The 23,507-nt window shown below is 48.8% G+C and overlaps 1 protein-coding gene across 8 annotated transcripts in view; it reads right to left on the bottom strand.

Annotated features, from left to right (window-relative positions):
- KIRREL3 (kirre like nephrin family adhesion molecule 3) overlaps nucleotides 1-23,507 on the bottom strand; it is a 728,850-nt gene that overhangs the window by 43,464 nt on the left and 661,879 nt on the right. For 7 of the 8 annotated variants that reach the window (XM_044997029.1, XM_044997031.1, XM_044997030.1 and 4 more), the window contains 3 exons: nucleotides 16,050-16,150; nucleotides 12,746-12,944; nucleotides 11,108-11,143 (listed from right to left, as the gene is read on the bottom strand). In XM_044997029.1, the coding sequence (XP_044852964.1) occupies nucleotides 11,108-11,143; nucleotides 12,746-12,944; nucleotides 16,050-16,150 (336 nt within the window). The remainder of the gene's footprint in view (nucleotides 1-11,107; nucleotides 11,144-12,745; nucleotides 12,945-16,049; nucleotides 16,151-23,507) is intronic. The other variant, XM_044997027.1, reaches the window with a different exon arrangement.

The following is a 23,507-nucleotide window of genomic DNA, read 5'->3' as shown; positions in this document are numbered from 1 at the left end:
ATTTTTGGAAGCAGTGCCAGACCACGTTTTGCCACAGAAAAAAAAACAACAAATCATTTTTAGGGAAGTTTGTAAGTTGGTCCCAACAATCTTGTGATCCCCTGCCAAATCTCTAACGAGACCACCACCCCAGCACTTCTACTGAATAGCCCGTGTTAATATCGCAATTATTTAACACAATTATATCTAGTTGTCTACATTTAATGCTGCCCAAGTCTGACCCAAACCTCACTGAAGGCAGAGGAAAGACTCCCACTGACATCAATGGGCTTTGGGTAAGGGGTCATCTAAATAGCAGGTATAGGGTAGAGTCCATAGCCTTGCAGTGAGATCCATTTCCTTGGGAGTGCCATCATGCCGCACCACCAAAGCTCCTTTCTAAAATGATGACTGCTCCATCTCGTTCTGGGGACCCCACTGCCAGAGATCACTCTGCCTTCATGGGAAAAGATGTTGTGCATGCTGCTAACTTCACTGGGCTTGTTCCATTTTAGACACTGGCTACCTATTACTGCCAAAGATCCCAGCAGAGGGCAGGAGAGGACAAGCAGAGGGGATTAAGAAAAAGAAGGCAGCTGGAGAATTATTGCAAGAAAGAAATCTGATTCCAGCTTGGCTGTTTATGTCCCTTTCTTCTTGTTATTTTTTAAGAGATGGAACCAACCAAACTATGGTTTAGCACATTCTTCCCTACGTTTGTTAGGAGCTGGGGAAACGTTTGGGAAAGGGGGAGCCTATACAGGAAGCATAGGCTCCACCTAAACCAAAATAGAACCAGATTGCTGGCACTTGGTCAGAGCAGTTTTTAAACTAAGGGCTGGGAGAAAGCCGACAGGTGCGGAGGAGCACGTGGTTTGGGCAGAGACATCCCTTAAGGGAGGATCTATTAATGGAGATTCTCTATGTCCTCATAAGGAGGAGAGGATGGAAGATGATAAAATAAAGATAGGCTCTGCTGAGAAACAGTCACATGAAGAAGAGTCCCATTCAATTATATCATGTAATGGCAGACAGCTAAAAAGTGACAAGTTTTTAAAGTGCTTATATACAAATGCTGGAAGTCTAAATAAGAAGATGGGTGAACTAGAGTGCCTCGTATTAAATGAGGATATTGATATAATAGGCATCGCAGAAAGGAGGATAATCAATGGGACACTGTAATACCAGGGTACAAAATATATCGGAAGGACAGTAAAGGTCATGCTGGGTGGGGGGGGGGGGAGTGGCACTATGTGAAAGAAAGCATAGAATCAAATGTAGAAAAATCTTAAATGAACCAAATTATACCATAGAATCTCTATGGATAGTAATTCCATGCTTAATAATAAGAATACAGCAGTAGGGATATAGTACCTACCACCTGACCAGAATGGTGACAGTGACTGTGAAATGCTCAGGTTGATTAGAGAGGCTATTAAAAAAAATGGGGGATTTCAGCTATCCCCATATTGACTGGGTACCTGTCACTTCAGGAAGGGATGCAGAGATAAAGTTTCTTGACACCTTAAATGACTTCTTGGAGCAGCTAGTCCTGGAAATCACCAGAGGAGGGGCAATTCTTGATTTGAACCTAAGTGGAGCACAGGATCTGGCCCAAGAGGTGAATATAGCTGGACCGCTTGGTAATAGTGACCATAATATAATTAAATTTAACATCCCTGTGGCGGGGAGAGCAGCCTAACACAGTAGCATTTAATTTCAGAAAAAGGAACGACACAAAAATGAGGAGGTTAGTTAAACAGAAATTAAAAGGTACAGCACCAAAAGTGAAATCCCTGCAAGCTGCATAGAAACTTTTGAAAGACACCATAATAGAGGCTCAACTTAAATGTATACCCCACATTAAAAACATAGTAAGAGAACCAAAAATGTGCCACTGTGGCTAATCAACAAAGTAAAAGAAGCAGCGAGAGGCAAAAAGGCATCTTTTAAAAAGTGGAAGTTAAATCCTAGTGAGGAAAATAGAAATGAATTGTAAAAATATAATTAGGAAGGTCAAAAAAGAATTTGAAGAACAGCTAGCCAAATACTCAAAAAGTAATAGCAAATTTGTTTTTAAGTACATCAGAAGCAGGAAGCCTGCTAAACAACCAGTGAGGCCACTGGATGACCGAGATGCTAAAGAAGCACTCAAGGACGATAAAGCCATTCTGGAGAAACTAAATGAATTCTTTGCATCGGTCTTCACGGCTGAGGATACGAGGGAGATTCCCAAACCTGAGCCATTCTTTTTAGATGACAAATCTGAGGAACTGTCCCAGATTGAGGTGTCATTAGAGGAGGTTTTGGAACAAATTAATAATCTAAACAGTAATAAGTCATCAAGACCAGATGGTATTCACCCAAGAGTTCTGAAGGAACTCAAATGTGAAATTGCAGAACTACTAACTAGTTTGAACCTATCATTTAAATTAGCCATCCTCCAATCATTTGGTACAGAAGCTGACGTGATGCCAATTTTTAAAAAGGGCTCCAGAAGTGATCCCAGCAATTACAGGCCAGTAAACCTGACTTCAGTACTGGGCAAATTGGTTGAAACTATAGTAAAGAACAGAATTGTCAGACACATAGATGAACATAAATGGCTGGGGAAGAGTCAATGTGGTTTTTGTAAAGGGAAATCATGCCTCACAATCTACTAGAATTCTTTGAGGGGGTCAACAAGCATGTGGACAGGGGGGATTCAGTGGATATAGTGTACTTAGATTTCCAGACAGCCTTTGCAAGATCCCTCATCAAAGACTCTTAAGCAAAGTAAGCTGTCATGGGATAAGAGGGAAGGTCCTCTCATGGATTGGTAACTGGTTAAAAGGTAGGAATAAATGGTCAGATTTCAGAATGGAGAGAGGTAAATAGTGTGTTCCCCAGGGGTCTGTACTGGGACCAGTCCTATTCAACACATTCATAAATGATCTGGAAAAAGAGTAAACAGTGAGGGGACAAGATTTACAGATGATACAAAATTACTCAAGATAGTTAAGTCCAAAGCAGACTGCGAAGAGCTACAAAAGGATCTCACAAAACAGCAGATGAAATTAAATGTCGATAAATGCAAAGTAATGCCCATTGGAAAACATAATCCCAACTATACATATAAAATGATGGGGTCTAAATTAGCTTTTACCACTCAAGAAAGAGATCTTGGAGTCATTGGGGATAGTTCTCTGAAAACATCCACTCAATGTGCAGCGGCAGTCAAAAAAACAAACAGAATGTTGGGCATCTGTAAGGGTGTGGACTCACCCATGCAGCGCCTCTCACTGGTCATCTGAGGGAATTAGCTCGTCCCAGCTCCGGAGCGCCCTTTGCAGGCTGGTGATTCGCCTTACCTCACTCTGGCCCCCTGTGTCCCTCCCAGGACCCGGTGCCTTGTTATCTGGGGTGCTGCCCCCGGCAGTAACCCCACAGTTCTGGGTCTCCCTCTCCCAGGGGAACCCCCACCCACTATCCCCACTTCGCCTCAGTCTTGGCTACTGCCAGTCATCACTTAGCCCCCGTTCACTGGGGCAGCCTGCACTGTATCAGCCACTCATCACAGGCAAAGGGGTTTGGACCGGCTGCCTCTGTCTACCCGTGGGCTGTGCCTTTGCAACCCCAGTACCCAGTTGGCCTTACCCTAGGCCTGCAGCCTGGGGGAGGTTTCCAGGCCAGAGCTCCCCAGCGCCTTACCTTTCCTCAACCCTGCTCCACCTTAGGTACCCAGGTACACTCCCTGGTAGCCAGGTCCTTCTTCCTCTAAAGGCAGAGAGAGACTGCTCCCTCTGGCTTCCCTGCCTTCTTATAAGGCCCAGCTGCTTAGTTTGGGGCGTGGCCCCAGCTGCAGCCACTTTCCCAATCAGCCGGGGTTTTACTCCCTTGCCCAGCCCCAGCCCTCTGCAGGGCTTTTCCAACCCCTTCCGGGCTGCAGTGGATGTTCACCCTGCTACAGCATCATTAAGAAAGGGATAGATAATAAGACAGAAAATATCATATTGCCTCCATATAAATCCATGGCACGCCCACATCTTGAATACTGTGTGCAGATGTGGTAGCCCCATCTCAAAAAAGATACATTGGAATTGGAAAAGGTTCAGAAAAGGGCAACAAAAATGATTAGGGGTATGGAACAGCTTCTGTGTGAGGAGAGATTAATAAGATTGGGACTTTTAAAATAAGGGGGGATATGATAGAGGTCTATAAAATCATGACTGGTGTGGAGAAAGTCAATAAGGAAGTGTTATTTACTCCTTCTCATAACACAAGAACTAGGGGTCACCAAATGAAGTTAATAGGCAGCAGGTTTAAAACAAACAAAAGGAAGTATTTCTTCACACAACACACAACCTGTGGAACTCTTTGCCAGAGGATGTTGTGAAGGCCAAGACTATAACAGGGTTCAAAACAGACTTAGATAAATTCAGGGAGGACAGGTCCATCAATGGCTATTAGCCAAGATGGGCAGGGATGGTGTCCCTAGCCTCTGTTTGCCAGAAGCTGGGAATGGGCGACGGGATGGATCACTTGATGACTCCCTGTTCTGTTCATTCCCTCTGGGGCACCTGGCACTGGCCACTGTTGAAAGACAGGATACTGGGCTAGATGGATCTTTGGTCTGACCCAGTATTGCCGTTCTTATGTACGTCCCTCCCTCCCCGCCCCCGAAACCTAGGGGCAGAGGTGAAAGTGGGCCGCTGTGGCGTACTGGTAAGAAGTGGCCGCCACTACTGGCCTGTACGCAGCCGAATGCTCAGCTCCTCTCCAGCTGTGAGGTTGGTTTTCCTTGCTGCTCATGTGAGGAGCGGTTAGGGAAACAAGGCCCTTCGACTTGGCAAATGAGCCAGTTTGATCTGGAATCACGGAGAGAGAATGAATATATGAAATGCCACAGTGCCACTAGGAACGCTTCCTTCTCGCTGCACCTTGACTCTTTTGTGTGTGCGCCCTCCTGGGGGCTTTCCCCAGTCACCACTGTCTGTTATTACAGGACCCACTGGAAATCCTTAGTGCTCCCTGCATAAATCAGCTGCTGCGTCGAGGCTGCGGGTTTATGACACTCGCAGGTGATGTTTGGATTTGGAGAACGTAGACTGGGCTCACAAAACACCTTCTCCTCTAATCTAAACCTGACGCTTTCATTTTCCCCAGAAGCAAGTCAAGCTGGAGCTAAGGGGAGGGCTGTGCTCGGTGTAAGGACTGATCAAACCTCCCCAAGCTTATGGTGGCGACATGAGAGAGTTGCATGGGGTAAACAGTAACATGGTAAATTGATCCGGAGTAGCCCCATCTGTAACAGCACCACCAGGCAGTTCTACTGTCTCAAACACAGAAGATGGGGGGAACCCGGAGAAATTGCAAGCAGGAAGCTTAGCAGGGCCAGATTGATAGTCCACTTCCAACCAGGGGCTTATGGGATGGGAGTGGAGGACCATCGTGTCTCAATTTTATGGGCTGCCCGTGGCTACGTGTCTCCACCGCAATACATGTTATCAGCAACCCTGGGCTCTGCTCTGTATCTCAGGGCAGCTTCATCACGTGGCAATGATAGTGGCATGGGGCTGTATGAACGGGGAGCATGGCAAGGGGAAAATCTGCACTCAGACCGAGTTGAAGTTTCGGTGAAGACAATCTAAACTGTCCAGCCCTAATGAGTTCGGGTTAGGAATAATTTATTCTGGTTTGGATAAAACCGATTTGCAGTAGACTTAATCTATAACAATACATGCCACTCTTAAACCCAAATCAGTGTCCACCCAGTAGTTTGCATGACATCGGTTTAAATAACTGCAAGCGAAATCAGTTTCAATACACGCCTGAAGTCCAATTAGTGCCACTTTCTCATGCAGACACATTCTAAATGGCCTGTTTACTCTGTCCTGGGCTATGGTGCCATCACAATGTGTGTGCAATCACAGAATCATAGAATATCAGGGTTGGAAGGGACCTCAGGAGGTCATCTAGTCCAACCCCCGCTCAAAGCACTGATATCCAATCCACTGATATCACCAGGATCTGTCTCTTTCCCCCTCTCCGCTCTTTTGCTCAGGCCAGATCTACACTACAGTATGACTTTGGTATAACTACGTTGCTCAGGGTTGTGAAAAATCCACACCCCTGAGTGACAGTTATACCGACCTTAACACCCCAGGTAGACAGTCCCTCTCATGAAGGTGGATGAACTGAGACGCCCTCCCATCAGCGTAGTGTCTTCACTGAAGTGCTACAGCTGTGCCAATGCAGCATTTTAAGTGTAGACCTGCCCTCAGTCTCATCCAAATGGATCAACACCCAATACCACGGCCCCAGTGCCACTAACCCAAGTTCAGGCTGAACTTTCAAATCCATGGCATTTGAGTGGGCTCAGAGTTAGGCAAAAAGATCTTTGCCCATCCCTAGTTCATCTTGAATTTCTGGCGCCGACGTAAAGTGGAAGCTAATCCTCACAGCCCTCCCTTCTCAAGAAGTGGAGGGATTAGTCAGTGAAAATAAGTTACTTTCTAGATGCAAATTGGTTCTGCTCATGCGGGTCTGCCTTGTAAATGAACAATTTGCTAGGAAGTCTAGGGAAAAAAATGTCCCCATGGTTCACTCTCCTGTGCAAATGGAGATTGTTAATACTGGTGGACATAGATCCATAGATTATAAAACCAGAATGGACCACTGTGATCACCGAGTCTGACCTTCTGCATAACAGAGGGCAGAGGACTTCCCTGAATTAATTCCTGTTTGAATAAGAGCAGATTTTTTAGGAAACCATCCAGTCTTGATGTAAAGATCGATTTGCACACTGAGGACATGAGATCGAACAACAGACCTTCCTGGAAACCCAAGGGAAGTGACTTAGGGTAAGAGTGAGCATCCACTAAGAGTGTCGGAAGGGTTCTCCTCTGCTGACTGATCTAGGTCAAAGGTCAAATTGAAAAGGTCAGAGGCCAAGCTGAGAGCTTACTGCAAGTTTAGCAGGGAAATGATCTTTCCAGTGGCCCATGGTGCGACTTGCAGTTACTATTAGTCTAGGAGGGGATCAAGGTCAAGCCTCCATCTGTTCAGAACCCTTGGACACCTCTGTATATTTCACTCTCCTCCCTGTAGAAGTAAAGAGGGCAGAAGGGGATGTCCAGGTGGGGTTGTCCTGTCTCACTGGCTCCCCCAGGCATTTGTTGTAGTTCTCAGCCCACACGGGGGCGGATAGTTCCCTCCAACTGCCAGTCTAGGCTGGTCTTGGCAGAGCCACGGGGGGTGCATAACACGAGAGACCATTCAGGGCAGCCAAGGGATTAGGGGAGACACACGCACTATTCACCATGGACACTGGTTTCCATTGACTGCTCTTTGGGTGCTAAGGTGGTAGGGCAAGAAGTGTTATAGAAATGCCCATGAGAAAAAACCTAGCAGTCACTGATCCCATCTACATCTTTAAAGTCAAATAGTTCTGGCTATTTCAAGGGTCCTTAGCTCATTCACTGTTTTAGAGCATACACCAGCTATCACAGGTGTATTCCCCTGTTTTCTTTTGCCCTCAGTAGGGCTGGACAAGCAATTTACTGGATGGATTGAGCCTGTTTCTTCTGTTTGCGGATTATCTGCAAACAGATTTAATCTTCATTATTTAGGTGTTTGTTTGAAATGAGTAAGTGCATGGTTTATGACAATGCATTTCAGCCCCTGGCTTGCTCGCAAGGTGTCTGCTGAATGTTGATTCACGTATGTGTAATTTGCTATTCATGCTGTGTGATTGGTCACTTCATTCACATGGTACTGTTTCTGCTCCCTGCCTGGATGACTGCCAAACCCGCAAAGAGCTTCCCCAATGACTGTGAGAACATTCCCAGCAAGACTCCTTGTGCAGATGCATATTCACATGAGCGCCCGGGACACTTCTGGCAAATATTTTTGCCCATAAAACCTTGCTCAAAGCTCACGGAAAGCACTACAAAGTGGTTGCAAGGCCCATCCACGGGTGTATATTTACAGTCACTGTTTGAATGGATGTTTGCAAACATTTCCAGCCAGCTCTACGCCACAAAATTGTACCTGAGATCATCTCTGAGGGCTTTGAATGAATACACACTAAGATCTGGTGTTAAGGTCAAGGACTAGCAACTTTACTGAATGTTTCCAGCTGGGCTCAATGCTTGCAGCTGAAGTCATTGAATGTAACCATCCCCTTGCATGGGTCAGCGATACAGGTTGAACCAGGGCCCTTCAGCACCAAAGCACAGTCCTCTACCACTCAAGCCAAAGCAGTAAAGCTCCTTTTGACAGTAGCAGTAGTAGGCTGTCATCCTCTTGTGGACCAGCCACAAGAGAGGGCTATGACACACTTTGCCAGGAGAGAACACTCCCTAGTATCATTCATATCCCAGCATGCATCAAAATTTGGTGTACAACTTCCCTGCTGGTTGTTCTAACATCCTGTCCAAGAATACTGAGAGGGACCTGCCCCAGAGAACGTTACATCCAGCTTGTCCCCATCTACAGCAGATCCCTACCTTGACTTGGATCAGTCAGATTTACTCCCAGACTCCTAGCCTTCCAGACTGTATTGCAAGCATGTTGGAGACGAGTGCTTCTCTTAACCCTAATTTACATATGGCATAGCTAACTTGCCCCTTGCTGGACAATCACAGTGTCAGCAAATCTCACCACCTTGCTGGACACTGTTCCTTCTGGGTGACTTGCTGTGTCAAGGGCTCCAGATTGCTCCCAACACAGCTGCTGGTGGCACTCTATCCCCTCCCTGACTCCTGGGTAGATCTGAGATGGCTACTTTAAGCTGCTGAAGCCAGCTTAATGGGCAGGTAGCACCTCTGAGCCTTCCTCATATGCCCTACACTCAATTCCCCAAGCCCTGCTTCCTTGTTTACAGTGAGTTCCTAAATATGGCTGCTGAAGCCTCCACCTTCTCTTCCGCTACTTATCTAGCATTCTGCTTCCAGACAACTCTGCCTGCTGGTGGCCAGTGCAGAGATAACCTATCAGCCCAGCCATCTATCGCTCATCAGCTCTGCTGTGCATGCAGCCTGCATTTTGCTATCCCCAATATCCAACTGGCACCCTTGTGTTCTGTGTGCAGCAGTTTTACCAAATGAGGTTTCAAATTTGGGCAAACTCTTAGCGTTATGTAAAAGCAGCAAAGAATCCTGTGGCACCTTATAGACTAACAGACGTTTTGCAGCATGAGCTTTCGTGGGTGAATGCCCACTTCGTCGGATGCAAGAGTGGAAATTTCCAGGGGCAGGTAAATATAAGCAAGCAAGAAGCTAGAGATAACGAGGTTAGATCAATCAGGGAGGATGAGGCCCCGTTCTAGCAGTTGAGGTGTGAAAACCAAGGGAGGAGAAACTGGTTCTGTAGTTGGCAAGCCATTCACAGTCTTTGTTTAATCCTAAACCGATGGTGTCAAATTTGCAAATGAACTGAAGCTCAGCAGTTTCTCTTTGAAGTCTGGTCCTGAAGTTTTTTTGCTGGAGGATGGCCACCTTAAGATCTGCTATTGTGTGGCCAGGGAGGTTGAAGTGTTCTCCTACAGGTTTTTCTATATTGCCATTCCTAATATCTGATTTGTGTATCTGATTTGTGTCCAGATATTAGGAATGGCAATCTCTAGCTTGCTTCTTGCTTGCTTATATTTACCTGCCCCTGGAAATTTCCACTCTTGCATCCGATGAAGTGGGCATTCACCCACGAAAGCTCATGCTGCAAAACGTCTGTTAGTCTATAAGGTGCCACAGGATTCTTTGCTGCTTTTACAGAACCAGACTAACACGGCTACCTCTCTGATTCTTAGCGTTATGACAAACTTGTCTCCCTCAAGCCAGTCTTTGTAACATTGCACCAAACTGCCTTTGAATTGATCCTGCTAATACCACGGACACATCTCGCCATGTTCTACTGCACATACACCGTGTCCTTCACTGAGAAGGCTCGTGCCTTCGCTTAGATGGATGGTGTCCATTAGAGCTTGTGGGTGGGTTGATATAAGCAATAATGCACGGGAAAGTCAACTGATTAGAAACATGAGAGGGTAAGAGGTGAGCCATGGACATCCAGGGAGAATTAGAAGGGAGGTTTGGTCACTCACTTCTTTGAGCAACCTGAATGGGAACATCTTGTGCTAGGCAAAGCTCATGCAGACGATGAAAACTCATCGTGAAGAGCAGACATCACAGAGCTTCTGCAATTACTTGTTCCTCCTAGAGAAACAAGGAATGCCAGGTGAGTGGAGAGATGGGAGCCTGGAGACACTGTCAATGCCTTCTAGTTCAGCATCAAGGGAGCAGGGAGTGAGATCCAGAGGCAAGTGAGGGACTCTTAATGATGGGGTTTGGTCCTAGATGAGTGATGTGGCCAGCAGCTGATGGAGCAGGACACAGGGAATGGGAAAAGCTGGCTCCTGGCAGAGATAACGCCAAGGGCTCTCCTGGGATGGAAAACACAGTTACAATGGGAAGGCACAGTGAGATGGTCAGGTGGCCAGGGATGGTAATGGGTGGGCCAGCAGTAACAGTGAACAGAGCTGACAAAGAGCCCAGTGCTGCAATTTGCTGACTCAGCAGCTCCAGTCCCCCAGGAAGCCTAATCCACACTTCATGGAGAGTGCTGTGGCTCGGGGAGATGAGAAATACAACTAACAACAGTTTGTGACGAAGGCAATGCATCCTGCAACTGTCTGCTCCATTTCAGGTCCATACCTGTCCCACCTAATGCTGACAGTAGCTAACTCCCTCCCACTAAGGTGGGGGAAAGGTGGCTGGAAGTTCATTGCCCCTCTCGAAATTCACTGGTTTACCTGTGTGTTTCCCCATAATAATACTTAGCATTTATACGGAGCATCTTGTCTGTAAACCCCACAGCACGTTACAAAAGGGTCTGAGTATTAACAGACGAGGAAACTGAGGCACCAAGAGGTCACATGCAGAGCTGGGACTAGAATCCAGGGCTCCTGACTCCTAGTCTGTGCCTTGTCCGCTGGTGCATGCTGTCTCTCAGAGCCTTTGAGAGAGCTCTTCCTGCCCTCCCGCTGTCTGTCTCAGGAAAGGTAAAGCTAGAAGGAGGCTGCTGAATGCTAAGGTGTGATAACGCAGCTGGGGGCAAGTCACATATTCACCTTCAGCTCATGATTCCATACCTGCTTCCATACCAGCTCCTGATTTCATTTCCGTACCTGTTTGAAAATAAAGCAAGCGTCTACAGCCTTGCCAAGCCCAAGTGCACGTGTCAGTATTGCTGAGCAGGCAGGCTCTTTGCTGCTGGAGGATGCAATGGTGCATGGAAGTTCCCCTGAAATAGGTATCCTCTTCCAACCTAGTCTGAGGTTCCACTGCATGGGGACCGGGAACTACCATCTGGCACTACACTGCAGATTGCTGCTGGGATATGACTTCGGAATAGTGTAGAGACCCCACCTCATGGATTCAGCACCGTTGTGCAGTAGGGACAACCACTAGGATTCATCTCTGCTTTCCTATAGGTTCAATCACTGGGAATCACTCCCCTGGGCTGGGATCTAACTCAGCTGCCATGTCACCTGCTAGAACCCTTCTCCATCCCCAGCAGAGTCATCAGTGCCCTTGTAGGACCCAACTAAAGCATCCTGAATGGTCACCCATACCTACTGGTGTCCAGCTCCACTCCGTGCAGTGTCACGGGCTGGGACCCAGACCCGTTGCCCTACAGAGATGCCCACTGGGACCCAGTTTGTTGGTTCTGTCCACTGGGAACTCACCTCATTGCCATGCACAGGCTCTGACTGCCAGACGATCAGAAAAAACACTCTCTGTTTGCACTGGAAGAAGCGCGAGGCCAATTTTGAGGGGTTCATTTAGCTCTGATTTAATCTGGATGGCAGCTTTACCCATATAAATCAGAGCTTAATGAGAACAATCCACCTGCCTGCCTGGGCATTTAATAACAGACTAGAACTGGAGTCCCTCCAGGAGCAAAACATTCTCTACAAAGGCAGAGCCCCCAACGTGGAAGCCTCCAAACTGCCCCAGAATTACTCAGAGAGCTGCTTAACCCTTTCGAGGAGCTACCCTTCCCTCCCACTCTGGCTGCCGGGGGTTCCATCTGTCCAGCCCTCCCCAAACCTGCATCTGGCATACCAGCCGATGGGCACTCTGCTTGTACACCAGGCTGGCCCACTTGGGTCTGTGTCCTGCTTCACTGTGTGGGCACAGAGCAACGAGATGCAATAGCAGGCACTGAGCTGCTGTCAGCTTGCATGGCGTGGACCCAGTCAGAATTGCTGACCAGGTTTCATTAGCAGGCGCTGCCGCCACAACAAATTTGTGCTTTGGGCCCTCTTTTATGTGGACGGTCACTGGAGCATGTAGCCTCCTCCAGTCCTCAGCAACAGCATTGCACTGTGCGGTGGAACACGTGCACACGTCAATTAACTCCCAATGGTCTTTACTCTTCCACTTCTGCTTCACTTGAGAGGGCTCATCGCTGAGCCAACACCCCTTGACTTCAATGAGTGGGAAGGGCGTTTACAGACTCGGACCCAGCATGAGCTACTGACACTTCCCAGCCGTCACATTGTGCAGCCGGCATTGGCTCTGCAGAGTCTCCCAGGGACATAAAGCTTTGGGAGCTAGGGCCATCCAACAAGCCTTCCCAGTGTCTTCCTAAAACATCCCCGTTTCCCTTTGAAATGCCTCCTGGATATCATAGCACCTCCCTGGTCTTCTGGAGCAGCCAGCTGCTAATTCCCAATGCTCAGGAGCCCCTTCTGGTTTCTAAGCACCGTGTCTGTGGCTCCCACCTTGTTCTTTCAGCCGGATGATCTCAGTGTCTGAGCCGAAGCTGTTCCAGGCGGTACAGTTGTAAATGGTCTGGAAATCGGCTCGGACAATGTTGCTGATGGTCAGCGTCGAGATGACGCCTTCCTCTGTGCTGACCGTCTCCACCGTGTAGCGCCCTGAGGTCCCAGACTCCAGCACGTTCTCCTTCCAGGACCAGGCCTGCAAATCAACAAGAGGGGTTAGTTGTGTTCATTTAGGGCCTGATTTTTTTTAGAAGGGCCTCAACTTGCCCTGGGGTGTGCACCCCTAAGTAAAAGTGGGCACAGACTGTAGCCTATGGCTGTCTAATGTGCAAGGGGAATCAGTTAGGGGTGGGACTTTCAAAAGCGTTTACAAGACTTAGGAGCATGAGTCTCACTGAAAGACACAGGAACCTATGCTCCTAAGTCACTTAGGTGCTTTGGAAAATTCCACCCTGGACATCGAAGTGCCAATGGCTACAATGCAGCCACTAATTTTCAAATGCAGTTGTTCTAGGTGTAAACTGAGGCAGAAATTCAGAAGCCAATCAGCAAGATACCCAGATCTAGCGCTTCTTGTCCAGTTCTACTAAGGGTAAGTGGTGTACAGAATTTTACAGCAGGCCCTGTGTTTGCTATACCGGGGAAATTGAACAGACAGCTTGGCTTGAGACTGGAATGATTCCAATGCTGTAAAAATGCATTCGTGTTCAATGGGAGGGACACGGCTGGATTCTATTCTGCTTCATGCATCGTCAACCCAGCTGCCAGCTCTCTCCAACCTTCAGACTCTTTCCTGGGTCGGGGGCAGAAGGATCCCTGGGCGCTGGATTTTCTGATCCCAGGTGCAGTTTGTAGCACTGGCCCTGAATGTTAGCAATTATTCCTGACTTGTAACCTGTGTCTCGCTGTCTGGGCTCAACGAGTGGGGACGAATATGGAGCCTCACAACCAAGATCCTTACATTTGCTGCAGTGGCAGCTGAATTCTGGTGCTTTAGGAGCTGTGGGGGCATTCTGTGCTGGGGTGGGTGTGAATGCGATCAAAGACCTGGTCAAACTGTTCACTGCAAGTTGGCTACACTTGGTGCTTCGATGACTCCCAGAACTATAGCATCGGAGCACGCACAGCACCCCTGTGCAGCAGGGCTGTGCTATTATCCCCATTGTGTGGATGGGGAACTGAGGCCCAGAGAGACTAAGGGCTAGATTCACAAAGGGATTTAGACACCCTGCTGCCAGTGGATCTCTCAGTTCTGAGTCAGATGGCCAGGCTCCCCATGCATTGTGAGGTGGCTGGGGGGTCGGGGGTGTTAGGTGCCTAAGAAAAGGATTCTCAGAAGCCAGCACACTGAGTGGGGAGCTGCCGGAGCCAACCAGGAATGAAATGCAGAGGAAAGAGATGCGTCTTAGGGTCCAGATTCACAATGATATTTAGGTGTCTAACTCCTTTGGTCTGGGCCTTAGGTGCCTGAATGAGAGGCCGGAGGCAGGCACCTGTCTCCGCTTGGCACTCTCAGCCATGAGCCACATCCTGGAGCTGGGCGCCTAAGTTCCTCTGTGACGCTAGCTGTCTCACCACTGCACCAGCCTTTCTTCTCCGGCTAGTTTACACTGTTTGGTCACAAGTCGTATGTGACCCCATCCTGATTTCTGCCAATCAGTTTATGTGAGCAAATGTCAGCCGCTGGGGCGGGGGGGTTTCAGGAACGAGGGCTGGCAGCAGCGCTGGCCCGGTCTCCAGCCTATGAGCACAGCTGGGCCTCCTGATTGGCTGAGGAAGTCAGCAAGCCTGCTCTTAAACCCATCCACTGATCTCCAGCTGCTCAGTGCACATCCCCGCAGCTGCAATCTCTCCTGTGCTTGACCTTTTCCTAGCCTGGCTCCAGCCCTGATTCTGCCTTGCTCCCCTGCTTGTTCCTGCCTCTGACCCTTGGCTCTGACTCCTGGTCCCTGCCTCCGGCTCTGATCTTCAGCACTCTTCCTGGCCTCTGACTCCAACTCCAGCCACTAGGCCTGACTGCCTCTGCTCTGTCCAGAGGCCAGTCTGCCGCCCATATCCCAGTTCGTGACAGGGTGACTGCAAACTTCACTTCGATTATCTGCGATGTGCGATTGCTCACATAAGTCACGTAGTAGGTTTATGGCTCCCTGATTGCTCCCCTGAGTCACATGGTATTGCTCCCTGTTTAAATAACTGGAAGCTTTAAAACCAGGAGAATCAGAATGGTGAACAACCAGCATCAACCAGTGAACAATGTTCATGCATTAATCCCTTTGAGCACATGTGATCGTGGGTGTTTATGTGAAGAGCAGCCTTCATCCCAACAGCCACCCACGGCCACAAATGCCCTGCACAGCAAACTGCAAGGGTGTGGTTGAATCCAACAGCCATTTGGGGTTCAAACTGTGCAGCTCGTCTTTGACCAGCTCTGGGGAATAGCCTGAAAGCATGCAGCTAGGTTGTTCCATGCTCGGGGGCAGGTGTGCGAGTTATTTCATGTTTGAAGGCGTGTACATGTGAGGGATGCTGGTCTGTTCCGCGCCCAGATGCTGTGATTTAAAGGCTGGATGAAGGTGTTTTCCTTGGCGACATAACACTGGGTTTAGTACACCTCTACCCCGATATAACGCTGTCCTCGGGAGCCAAAAAATCTTACTGCGTTATAGGTGAAACCGCGTTATATCGAACTTGCTTTGATCTGCCGAAGTGAGCAGCGCCCCCTCTCCCGGAGCACTGCTTTACTGCGTTATATCCGAATTCGTGTTACATCGGGTCCCGTTATATCGAGGTAGAGGTGTATTAGAGAGAATGTGGGGGAGGGAATCATTTTTATTGGACCAGGTTCTGCTGGGGAGAGAGACAAGCTCTGGAGCTACATGGAGCTCTTCCTCAGGTCTTGACCCTGGGCACAGTATACTCAAAGAAGGAGCAGCCCGGTTTCTCAGTGCATGGGATGCATGGCTCCACCAGAACCTTTTTCCATAAGCAGCCAAGGGCTTTTTCATCCCCTGGTTACAGAACAGGCTTCATTTCTGGCTTTGCAAACTCTTGTGAATTTCCCAGCCAGTCAAATGTGCAAAGTCACTGCCTGGGGCTCCGAAGCGGCTTGCTTATTACCAAGGTGATTAAATGCCACCAGGACTTCTCCTTTAATGAATTCACACAGGATTAGAGTGTGGCCCACAAGCCTAACCTCCTTCTCTAGCACAGGGCTGGCCAGGCGCTACGATGGGAGGGGCACCAGCTTCTCCCCCGCTGCACGAGCCCATTCAGTATGGAGATCAGGGAAGGGCCTACTCACGATTCGGTCTGGCGGAGGGGTGCTGCGGATGAAACACTTGATCTGTCCCTTCTCCCCATGCAGGGCGTGCTGCGTCTGAGTGCTGGAAATGATGGGAGGGCCTGAAAGAGAGAAGAAGGGGTGAAACCCGGCTGACTCCCCCCATCCCCTTCCACATGCAGGGGGACCTCACAGCAGGAAATATTGTGTGACGCTAATGAAGAGCAAGCAGCACAGTGTCCCCTCCAGGGAAGGTTTTTTGGTGGGGCGGGGGGAAGTGCTATCAGAGATGCTGTGTTACAGATGCACTCTTCTCCGGAGAGAGAGATCTCAGATCAAACCTCCAGGGGAGCAGAGATCTGCAACACGGACACGGTGCGGGCCAAAGATCCTGTATGGGGACCTAAAGCTCTGCTTTCAGGCCAGACTCTTCCCTTTCAGTGGGCCTTGTAGGGATACGCATCAGGGCTGTGCTGTTTCTGCTGAGCGGTGTGACACAGACCCCGGGGATCTGCATTGTGGATACACTGCTCCCCAGCTCTCTGCAAGCCCACAGTGGAATCATTGACACAAACTGTAAGAGACCCTCACTTTCCCCCGCACGGTGCTAAGCTCCGTTCTGAATTCTCTCCCGTCTCAGGTGCCCTGTGGGCGGCCAGCAGAGGGAGCTCATGCACAATGCAAGAGGTACCCTGTCTCTTGCTCGCCCTAGAGGCGAAAGCCCCACAGGCTCTTCTGAGCCCCTCGTTATTTCTCGCTCTCAGACAGGCTTCCCCTTTGCACATGCCCACCTGTAATAAGGCCCTGTGATGAGGTCGCTCAGGGAGTGCAGTGGCAGCCTCGCCTGAGCAGCTATTCCCACGACTCAGCGCCTGCATTCATTAGGGGCCGATTACACTAATTCCTCCCCGTTGGCTTGTGGGGTGGCGGCTGAACGAGCCAGATGCAGAGGAAGCTGGCAAGGGCTGCTAGCGCCAACGGCGAGGGGCGTCAGTGTCCTGCAGACCGTACCATCCACCCCGTGCTCGGCGACTGCCCTCACGTGGCTCTCCATGCCTCCTTCGCGAGCCTGGACTCATCAGTTTCAGTCACACAGAGTGAATGTGCCATGCATGCAGCCTAGAAGCAGAACATGTCCCCGGGACATGCCTCCTGTGTCACTTGGAAACATAAGACCAGATTTACAAAGGGCTTTAGGTGCCTAAAAATGCAGCGAGGCGCCTAGTGGAGCTTTCAGAATGTCTAAGCAGGTTCCATGCCTAACTCCCATTGTTAGAATGATCAATGGGAGTTAGGCTTGTACCCTGCTTAGGTGTCTTTGAAAGTTCAATGAGAGATTCTAGTGGTGTCACTACGATGTAGCACAGGGGTCGGCAACCTCTGAGAAGTGGCGTGCCAAGTCTTCAGTAATTTAAGGTTTCACATGTCAGTAATAAAATTTACGTTTACAGGGGCCCCTGACAGAACCCCTGACTGGCAGTGGGCTAAGCGGGGCCACCGGCCAGACCCTGGCTGGCAGGAGCCAGCAGCTGGATTCACCCAGGCAGGCGGCGGGCTGAGCAAGGCTGGGACCCCGGCTGGCAGCAGCGTGCCAGTAAAAATCGGCACACGTGCCATAGGTTGCCGACCCCTGATGTAATAGCTCTGCCGGCATAACCCCAGAGCCTACAGCCAAGTTTTTTCACTGGGGAAGGAAAACCACCTGCTTCAAGCGCTGGTTGCTAGGTCATAAGGACATAAGAACGGCCATATTGGGTCAGACCAAAGGTCCATCTAACCCAGTATCCTGTCTTCCGATAGTGGCCAATGCCAGGTGTCCCAGAGGGAATGAACAGAACAGGGAATCATCAAGTGATCCATCCCCTGTCACCCGTTCCCAGCTTCTGGTCGATGGAAGAATGCTTCTACATCGGGGGCTAGGTTGGCATAGCTACGTGCCAAATGGTGTGGATTTTTCACACCCCTGAGCACCATCGCTATGCCAACCCAAGCTTTAAGCGTAGGCCTACCCTAGTCTGGCTTCTCTTTGATTTTAGCCACCTGCCACTTGGAGATAAATGGAAGATCTTGTAACTAAAGCACAGGTCTGGGTGTGGGGATCTGGGTTATGATTCTGATTCTAAATCACTTCCCTTCAGTGCCTCATTTGCCCATATGGAAAATGGGCACAGTAATACAAGAAGAATTGTTAGCACAGTGTTTTGAGATCCTCCAGCAGAAGGGGTTACAGAAGCGCAGAGTATTATTTAATGGTGCTACATGATTATTATACAAACAGAGCTGAGTTCATCTAGTCCATCCGCAGCCAGTGCAGGATTGTTCTCCAGAGCACATTTTTCTAGTGCACTCATATGTATAGTGGATTGTCTCTTGCATACGACAGAGCTCATTGGATACAGCCGGTTCTTCTCAGCCCATTTGTTCGATGGAGCTCTGAGTTAGCGGCAAAGGGAGCTCCAGGGGCAAACACCAGGCCTGACATCTTTCACAGGAAGCGGCTTGGTTTTGTGCCTTTGATCAGAACAAGGGAGATTTCAACCTTGGGACTGAAAAACATTTTATTGATTTCTTTGCCTTAAAAATATACACTGCTTGTGGGGTGAGCGAGCCATTCCGTGGGGACGCTGGGGGTCAGGGCTGCTTACTCGGTGGCTTGTTTTTCATTTGCTGCCTGCTACGGGGGGTGGATCAGGGCCCTTCATGTGTGCAGTCACCTCTGGAAGGGCGTGGGAGGTGGGGATGGAGCTGAGCTACAAAACGGTTGCAGGGCAGGTGGTAGTGGGCTCAGCCTCATCCCGGTGGGATGTCACAGAGCGGCGCGCTCTCTGGCTCTCCAAGCACGGCATGGTTAGAACTTCACCCTCTCCCGCTCCACTGCTCCCCAGTGTCTGTGCCATGCCAGAACCGCCGCTGTCTGTCAGGCCAAGAACTCGGGAATCCAGCAGCGTTTGGTCTGCTGGGTGGCATAGGGAGGAGGGGAAGGTTAGGCTTCCTGCCACTCTCATGGCGCCCCTGTGCCAGTGCGGGGGAAGCAAATGCAAATGAAGGAACGGCTACCAGCTATGCTCTGGAGCTGCCACCGCATAATTAACTTTCTGAGGTGCGGATTAGAAAGAAAGGGGCTCGCCCTTTGACGGAGCGTGGTTTGCCTTTGGAGCATTTAACCTTCAGGGTGGGAGAGGTCAGGCCCCTAGCTCTTCCAGTGAGGACCTGGGAATGAACGGGGATCAAGGGGGAATGATTTCAGGGGAACGGAAAAAGTGCTGGCATCATAATTACTGTTTATTAGCTCCTTAATTATAATAGATTTACATTTCTGTGAGCTGCTGCTGCGGCTGCTGGCAGACGGGAAAACAGCAACAAGCCAGGATCCAGGCATGGTTTGTGCATCAGGGTAAAGGCAATTAGCTCCTCTGACAGGGGGGATGAGGCAAAGGGGCTGCGGTTGGCAGGATGCAGGCTGCCCCTGAACTAAACATTCTGCACGCTCGCTTCTTTCCCAGCTGAGCTGGAACGTGCTCTGAACGCCCATGGCATGGTGGGGCTGCTCTGCCAAGCGTAGCAAAGTGGACCGGCAGAGGCAAGACCAGTGGGCCATACTTTGCTCCTAATGACCAACTGGGCTGCTGAGCCTTGTTTTGAATTCACATCTGCGGATTACATTGGAAGACTTCTTCTCCCCCCAGCACGCATGTGCGCGCACACACACCCACCCCTTTTCATGTGTAGACACACACGAACACAAATATTCATGCACATTCACATTTTTCATGCATAAACACATATGCATGAATATATATACACACTCATACACAAATTCACAGATAGATTTGTGCATAGACACACTGGCGTAACGCATGCAGAAAACATACCTACACTCACTCAAACATACATATTTGCGCACACACACACACTCAAATATATATTCTCCATCTGTTTCTCTCTCACACTCACCACACAGAAATCCTCATTCCCACAGCATGCTTTTGAACAGAGCTAGTTGCAATCTGCAAAGAAAAGTCTATACATGCATTTGGATTTTCAGAAGACTGCGCTTTGGCTGAATTAGCACCATTTTAAGATCCTCTTTCCACACAGATTCTAAGGAAGGAATGGTTGATAAAAAGGAGACTTTTTAAGCAAATATTGCAGGATATTTGCAACAAGCACATTTTGAATTTGCAAACATGAATATGTCTCGTATGGAAAAGTCATGCAGAATTTAATAAAAAAATGCTAGATTCTATAGAACCTGTAAAACTGTAGAGTGAAATTTACCCCACTATTGAATTCTTAACCAGAGACCAGGGATACATCATGTGACTACACTGTCCAATCAAAACAGCTCGCCTATTCAAGACTCAGAACAAAATGCATGCAAACAAGCCCCAGCCTAAGAATTATTCACAGAAATTATTTGATGAATAATTCTGAATACAGAATACACTGGAGAAAGTCAAGATTTGTTGATGGCTAATTCCCAAGCAGAGGTGAAAGTCACGGAATGACTCATAAGAGAAAATGGAAAACATTATTTTGCAACACTTTCCAGAGAAGTAATTTTCACTGACATCTTCTGCCCAGGTCTGGTTCCAAATTACTCTCCCAGCTCTGCTCTTACATAAGCAGTCCCTTGCATTCACCTATATACCTCTGCAGTTGCACCTCCATACACATTCACACCCCTTCTGGCACATATGCTTTCAAAGATACATCCTCACTCCCTACAAGCTGGCAAAGGATAGTCTTTTCACAGCACTAGCCTGCGCCTCTGCCACAGGTTTAGGCGAAGATTTTCAAAAATAATGACCAGTCGTGTGGGATGACCAGTCGTCTCCATTTCTGGACACCCAACTTGATTTCCAGGCAGCGACGAACACCCAGCCTCTGGGATTCAGGCCCCTGAAAGGTTTCTGGAATTGGGCTCCCGAACATCATTGGTCAATTTTGAAGAACCTTGACCTTAATCCCTCTGTGCTTCAGTTTCCCCTTTTACTGATAGGGGACAAAGAATCCGGCATAGGGGGCTGTGAGGGTAACTTCCTCAATGTCTGTTCGGTGCTCACACTCTATAGTGCTGGGAGCCCTAGAAAGGCATGTTAAGAAATAAGCTTGATGTGAATAGAACCTGGTCTCTTTGTCTGATCTATTCTATAGTCCAGATTCTATAGGTCTCTTTGCTTATTCAGAGATTGAGTTTGAGGGACCCAATGATGAGCGGGATTTGTCGCTCCTAAACAGAACACAGCTTTATCCAAATGGAGTAGACATCTTTAACAGAGGCTTTGGCTACAGTAGAAAGGGTTTGGCGGTACATCTCTTCAGAGTTTTCGTTGAGAACTCTATAATGTTGTTTTGCTAGTACAGCTTATAGTCTTTCTCTAGCTTTTTGATACCAGGGACCGGCTTGCTGCCTTCCTAAACCGTCTCAGGGAGATCTCTGGGACTGGCGCTGGTCCACGGACCAGTCATTGTGAAACACTGGCTTATATCAGTCCCATGAACAAAATGTACCAACAAAAGCACCTAAATTAGGACTTTTGCCAACATAACGATGTTGGTTGGGTTGGAAAAAAAAATCACATCTCTGACCGACCGGACGTTTTCAGTTAGGGGTGGTGAACTCCAGTGGCTCAAGTAGCTTCATTAGCTTTGAGAAATAGCCCTACTTGGGATCATTATCCAAACTGCCAGGGCCTGGAAGCTGGGCAGGACAATCTCACCAGAGCAAGTCCCTCTCCTAAGGCTTCCCTTCCTGTTGGAGGTGAAATCAGGATGGATTGAACTCACTGTGATCATCTGTGTTGGTTTTATCAGAAAGTTCACCCAGCTCAGCCAACATTCACTCATGCTTCATGTCCCCATCTCTCTCTCTCTCTCTCTTTTCCCCTCCTGTGTGCGGGCAAACTGATACATGGTAGTTTTAGTTTGCAACCCTCCCAGTTAAAAATTCTGTTATCCTGAGTGTGTTCTACTTTCCATATGCTGCCTTTTGGCACCCTGAGGAGAATTAGGACCTGAGGGTGAAGCAGAAGTAGGACAGAGAACCCTGGATTCCCTACACAGGTCCGCATTCTGCTCGACTGCCTTCCTATGCAACATTCATTTTTAAATTGGCCATGTATGAGTGTGTGTGTGTTTGTGTGAATTTAGTGCTGGAGAAGAAGGTCATCAGTTTGACACCATTGAAAGGAGGGAGGAGCCTACTGGACCTCTGGCGAAAGGTGTGCGGGTCCCCAGATGGGCTTTCCTACAGGAATGACAATGGCTTCCCTCCCAGAAGAGAGGGCCCAGAAGGAAACCAAGAGTCACCTGTGTGGGAGCAATGGAAAGTGCAGGGATGGGGCCACAAGTGTAATAGAAGACAGAAAACCCCAGACGCGCATTTCTAGGTGTTGGACGGAGAGCCCTAGAGACTGAAGCTTTCTGGTTTGACTTATAACTGGTACAGCCTAGGCTTCAGGCTATGCTTCTGCACCCCCCTTCCCAGAGACCCATCTAGTGGGGAGCCCAGGAACTCAGTTCTTGACCTCTTTGCTGAGATTACCAACCTGGAGTCACAGAATCATAGAATCTCAGGGTTGGAAGGGACCTCAGGAGGTCAACTAGTCCAACCCCCTGCTCAAAGCAGGACCAATCCCCAGACAGATTTTTGCCCCAGATCCCTAAATGGCCCCCTCAAGGGTTGAATTCACAACCCTGGGTTTAGCAGGCCAATGCTCAAACCACTGAGCTATCCCTCCCCTCAGAACACTTACCCTCTCTGAGGGTGAACTCAGGACCTTCAGAGTATGAGACTGATTGACATATTTGGACTGGGGAAGGAATTTCCCCCAGGTCAGATTGGCAGAGATCAGGGGAGGGGTCGCCTTCCTCTGCAGTATGGGGTATGGCTCACTTGCAGGTTTAAACTAGTGTAAATGGTGGAGTCTCTGTAACTTGAAGTCTTTAAACCATGATTTGAGGACTTCAGTGACTCAGCCAGAGATCTATTACAGGACTGGGTGAGCGAGGTTCTGTGACCTGCATGTGCAGGAGGTCAGACTAGATGATCATGATAGTCCTTTCTGACCTTAAAGTCTTCGAGTCTGTTAGTGTGATCTCTGAGCTATGGACAGCTCTCCACACAGAAAGAGACCAGTTCCACCAAACTCCTCTTCCAGGGGCCACTGGACACACATCAGATGGCCACTGCCAACCTGGGCTGCACCTAGAGATGAAAGGATCCATAGCTCATTACTAGTCTCTGCTCACCAGTCTCTTCCACACATTGGGATGATTTGCCTGTCAATTTCTGGCATTATGAAGTCTTTGGGAAGAGGGGGCATTTGGGTGGTACCAACTGCTATGAACTTGTAGGTATATTATGATGACTATCTGTATTTCTGTAGCACTAAGCACTGCTGTCACAGACCAAGCGCTCCCAAATGCTGCACAACACAGAACAAAATGATGGTACTAACCCCAGAGAACGTATGT

The sequence above is a fragment of the Mauremys mutica genome, chromosome 22, assembly GCF_020497125.1.
Source record: "Mauremys mutica isolate MM-2020 ecotype Southern chromosome 22, ASM2049712v1, whole genome shotgun sequence".
NCBI lineage: Eukaryota > Metazoa > Chordata > Testudines > Geoemydidae > Mauremys > Mauremys mutica.
Note: the sequence above shows the minus strand (reverse complement) of the source record. Positions and strands in the feature narration are given on the sequence as shown.